At 38.6% G+C, this 5,439-nt stretch overlaps 1 protein-coding gene across 1 annotated transcript; it reads right to left on the bottom strand.

Annotated features, from left to right (window-relative positions):
- Positions 1 to 3,736: 3,736 nt before the first annotated feature.
- On the bottom strand, positions 3,737 to 4,381 carry LOC118480927 (kunitz trypsin inhibitor 5-like). The gene has a single exon (XM_035975929.1). It carries the CDS (start codon positions 4,379 to 4,381, stop codon positions 3,737 to 3,739), a length of 645 nt encoding a protein of 214 aa, XP_035831822.1.
- Positions 4,382 to 5,439: the final 1,058 nt, after the last annotated feature.

Here is a 5,439-nt window from a genome sequence, read left to right as displayed (position 1 = left end):
AATTGTTCCACAATCAGGTTCTACCAGACGGAAAAGTGCAGTTATTAATGTTGTTTTTCCGCTCCCTGTCCTTCCAACAATGCCGATGCGGGTCCCTTCTTTGAATGTGCAAGAACCATTAATACCCGGTCGGGTTTTTTTAATACCCGGTGCGGGTTTTTTTAATACCCGGTGCGGGTTTTTTCCCAACCCGATGCTTACCCGAACCCTATCCGATGAATACCCGAACCGGACCCGAACCCGGAAATAGGGTATTATAATACCCGGGTTTAATAAAACCCGACCCGAACCCTACCCGAACCCGGGTATATAGGGTATACATTTTTGGTAGAAAACCCGGACCCGACCCGGTTTTTCAAAAAACCCGATTTTGTAAAACCCGATCCTACCCGAACCCGGTTCCATACCCGGAACCGGTTTTTAAAAAAACCCAATTTGTGCACCACTAGATTTACTTTCTTAGCGAGTATTGGTATCATAGCGTTGTTGTGATGCACCACACTGATTTTGACCGAACAATGTTGGAAACCGAATTGTATTTAACATAAAGTAGTTTTTGGTATCGTAAACTTAACGAGTGCTGGTACCGTATCAAGCACGAGGTTAATCGATTCCGACCGAATAACATTGCCACCGGTATCAGTATTATCAGAACTGGTGTCGGTATTCATTTATATGGTTTTCTATCTATTTAAAACACATGTCTATATCCTTATGAGCATATCACGAATTTATTATATCCTTAGTTACGTGCTTTAAACACATCGTCAATGTTTTTTTTTTTTTTTTTTTTCCTCTTTTTCACATTCTTGAAAAGGCTATCAGCAGTAAATCTACACTTGGTAAAACCCCACCAAGATATTTTCGTAACAAACAAACAATGTTAAATTCTATTTTGTTCGTTGCAAGTTTTTTTGAAATAAAAAACATAATAAAAGATATAAAAATGAACAATACGTTGAATATGAGCCTTACAAACTATTTCAAGTGATTTCATGATCTTTTAAGGTTCATCGGTTTGGGTTTCGAATTATTCTGTTTGGTTTAAAGTTTTTTTCAGTCGAAACTAAAAACCAAGACGAACCAAATTGAGTCGTTTGTGTTTATTATGTGTTTCGCTTTTAAACGGTTTAGTTTAGTTTAGAGTAAATTACGTTTTTGGCCCCTGTGGTTGTATCAGTTTTACTATATTAGCCCAAAATAAGAATTTTTAACGTATCTACCCTCATGGTCCCTATATCTAACCATTTTGGCCCCTGAGACTAACTCCATCCATTACCCTGGTTAATTATTTGTCACATGCAAGTCACATAATGGGTATTTTGTAATTTCTCATCCCCTTTAAATCTAACCCAGATCTTCATCATCATCTTCAACCATCATCATCCCCAGATCTTCATCTTCAATTAAATCTAACCCAGATCTTCATCATCTTCAACCATCATCATCCCCAGAACTTCATCAACACCCAAACCCTCCATCAACACCCACCAACAACAACGACCACTACCCAGTCGCCATCACTTCCGCCATCACTGCTACACCGACAACCATCCTCCACCATCGATTTCACCTACCACCGTCGCACAACATCATCATCAACCACCACTATTCATCACCTCCCTCCGATTCAATCTTCTTCAGTAGCCCTAAATACAGATCCTTTTCACCCTCAATTTGACAAACACCCAAACACTCAAATATAAAGTGCTTGCAGATCAAATGTGATATTATCCAAACACTCAAATTAGAAATCAGGAAACAACTCATCAAATTTATCATTCTCTCATCTTTCACATTGATTCATACATACACACAATACTATACTTGCATATCAAAATGGCAGCACCCATTAGAGTAGCAACATCATCTTCTTCTTCAACTCTCCTGGCTTCACCTTCTTCGTCTCAAATCGTTCAAATTTCACAAATTTATCTAATTGCAACAGATTAAGTTCGAGAAGCATTTCCTGGTGAGTCAATGACTGGTGCCCCCAAATAAGATCAATGGAACTTCTAGATTCTTTTGAAAGTTGCTCCGGTGGGATCTAATCCGACTGCATCGACTTCTTATGTAGATGTGGGGGTTGTGGCTATTGCGCGTGGGGTTGTGGGGAGCTGTGTGTGGTGGCGTGTGAGAGGTTGTGGCGGTGGCGGTTGGTGGGGGATATGATGGTGGTTGGTGGCGGTGGTGGAAGTAGGTAGTGTCGTAGTGGTAGGAGAGAGATAGAGTAGAGAGAGAAAAATATGAGTTAATATAAATTATTTTTTTCTTTAAAAATATTTTTAATATATATTAAAGATAATTTAATATGTGTGGGAGGTGAATTTACAAATATGTCCGTCATGTGAGTTACACGTGACAAATAATTAACCAGGTTAATGGATTGAGTTAGACTCAGGGGCCAAAATAGTTAGTTATAGAGACCATGGGGGCAGATACGTTAAAAATTCTTATTTTGGGCTAATATAGTAAAACTGACATAACCACAGGGGCCAAAAACGTAATTTACTCTTTAGTTTAATTAATTTCAGTTTAGTTAGTTTCAAACCGAATGTTGAACACCACTAACACGGTGACATAACTATAAATGAAAGACAAATTGGATTTAAATAATCTCAATTTTCTCAATTTGGCCGATAATAATTCTAACTCGATTATTTGCGGATAATAAACCGAACTCGTCCATTTTTTGCCGATAATAGTCTGTCATTAAAAATAGCTTAATGGATCCAATGAGATAGTGGTGGAGTGGTTGGGAAGAGAATTTGTGTTCCTTGTGACCCAGGTTCGATTCTCACTCTCCTCATTATGTTTTACCGATTATTCCACTGTCGTGCCTTCGGGCGGGTGGAGGTCGGGTTTCTGCGCATCTGGGGAGAGCCAAGGGGCTGGCGGCGGTCAAGTACTCAACCTTAGCCACAATGTCCGGTGTCACGGTGGTTATTTGCCGATAATAATCCGAACTGGTCCACTTTTGGCCGATAATAGTCCGCCGTTAAAAATAGCTTAACGGATTTAAGTTTTTTTCCGAATTACAAACCCATGTTTTAGGGATTTTAATCAGAATGATGACACGAGTCGATTTATGTAAAACTTACCTCGAAACGGTGCTCCAAACGGCTTGATTTTTGTTAATTGGAAGTTTAAACATCCGAATTGATGCACCTTTTCGTCGTTTTGGACAATATTTCGAGGTAAATTATACATCAATCAACTCATATCATTGTTTAATCAAAAGCTCTAAAACAACGGTTTGTAATTCGGAAAAAACTTAACTTCATTAAGTTATTTTTAACGCAGACTATTATCGGCCAAAAGTGGACCGGCTCGGATTGTTATCGGTAAATAACTCAGTTGAGATTATTATCGACCAAATTGAGAAAATAAGGATTTTTTTTTGAACGGCAAATTTGGATCACTGACGGACCACTGGAGTATCATCGTGCCACCAGTGGAACCACCCGATCATATCCATCTCCACTAGGCATAATGCCTATACACCAATTCAGGAGGAAACCCAATAAATATGGGAAAACCTCCTTGTGGGAATCAAACCCAGTACCTATTGGTCCTAAAGCCTTATTCCACCCCCAAGATACCACTAGGCTTTATTAACTTTCCAAACTTTTATTAATTTCACCATAATCAACAAGATACAATATTATTCACCCTAATATATGCATTAATAAGCAACAAACTCGCCGGAGAAAAGAAAACACCATATTAATTCACATTACTCCGATTGCACGGTTTTAGCAAACGAACTCTCAAACACCACCGGAAACATGACATCAGTCAGACCAACAAATCTCTTACCGTCAGAATTCGAAATAATCCCGACATTGTAGCAAATAACATCAGTACCAGTACCAGTATTCGCACCACATTTAGACGGACAATACTGAATCTGGTAACTCCTCAATCCAGGCATCATATCATTTTCCACTAGCTGAAAACAACTTTCCGGCGTGTCAAACTGACCACCAGCGGTAACAGTTTTCACAACATCTTCCGACGTTACAACCTTCAAAATATTGGATCCCCTACACGGGTCCGCAACATCTGCTTCAATGGAGATCGGATACGCAGCACGAACATTGTTTTGGTCGAAAAGGACTGGGTTGATGATGAAGGGGACACCATTGCTGAGGTCGAATGGTTCTTGGGTGACGTCGAGTGGACACACGTCTTTGGAGGCCCGGGAGAGGGTGAGACCGCCGCCTGTGCCGCGGAGGAGGGGGAGGATGTAGTAGGGGACACCCTTTAGAAGCTTGTTGCCGGTGGAGTCGTAAATTACGTCGGAAGCGGTTGAGAGAAGTGAGTGTGTGGTGATGAAGATGAAGAGGTTTAAGGAAACCAAACACAATGTTATCTTCATGATTGAGGATAAGTAGTTAGAGGTTGTTGTGATAGTTTGGTGTATGAGAGTTTGAGGGACACAAATATTGGTATTTATAGAAGGATATGAAGTTGCATGGGTACGTGTTATAGTTTGGTGAAAATATAAGAAGGGGACAATTTTCTAACTTATGTACGTAATCATTTTATAATTATGCATGAAAAAAAAGACAACATATGTATTTTGGGGTTTTGTTTGCCCTAAGTTTTAGATTTGGTGAAATCTAATTGTTTAGCCTATGAATAATACACCCATATGTAATTGTTATTCTAATCATCTCCAAAGTTGTAAGGTTGTTTCAGTGCCGGCTCAAGCCCAAGCTAAATAAGGCAACTACTTAGGGCCACAAAATTTTTGAGGCCCCATATTTTACAAGCTTGACTTTAGGTTAAACCTTTTCATTTGGCATTCATGATGATTGTAGTCTTGCAAATTCCCGTAAGTTTCCATTAATTCATTGCATGTTCCCATGAGAAAAATAACTGATTTTACAAATAGAACATGTGATTCCAAATTGTGAAGAAGATAAATGTATAAATCGTGAGGTTTGTTTTGTTTTGTTTTTCTTTATCCTATTTGTGAAGCCAGTTCATATCTCCATAAGTGATAAATCAGTAAAACACACCTTTCTTAAGTGCTAGTTGCATCATTCAGTCACTTCGGTATGTTTTGATTATGTTTATGGACTTGACGTGTGAAAGTTGGAGGTGTTTACACCTAGTTTGTGATTGTCCTCATAAATCACAAAACGGATGAAACTTACTTAATCTGTAACTACAGATATTGGCCTAACGAGTACTAACTGGATAAAGGGCTCAATTTCGAAATTCGCTTTAGGTCTCTAAAAAAGTTGAACCGGCCCTGGTTTCGTTAGTTGCAGTCATGGGTGTACATTAGTTTATACGAAACTATATAAATCTCTTTATGTTAGCGTGTGTTTTTTCTGTTGCATTCATATAATTAACACACAATTATATACAACATAAAAAAGAACTTCTATAGTAGTTTTTTACAGTGGTTTTTTTATTATTATATTA

Source organism: Helianthus annuus, chromosome 8, assembly GCF_002127325.2.
Source record: "Helianthus annuus cultivar XRQ/B chromosome 8, HanXRQr2.0-SUNRISE, whole genome shotgun sequence".
In the NCBI taxonomy this organism is placed as follows: domain Eukaryota; kingdom Viridiplantae; phylum Streptophyta; class Magnoliopsida; order Asterales; family Asteraceae; genus Helianthus; species Helianthus annuus.
Note: the sequence above shows the minus strand (reverse complement) of the source record. Positions and strands in the feature narration are given on the sequence as shown.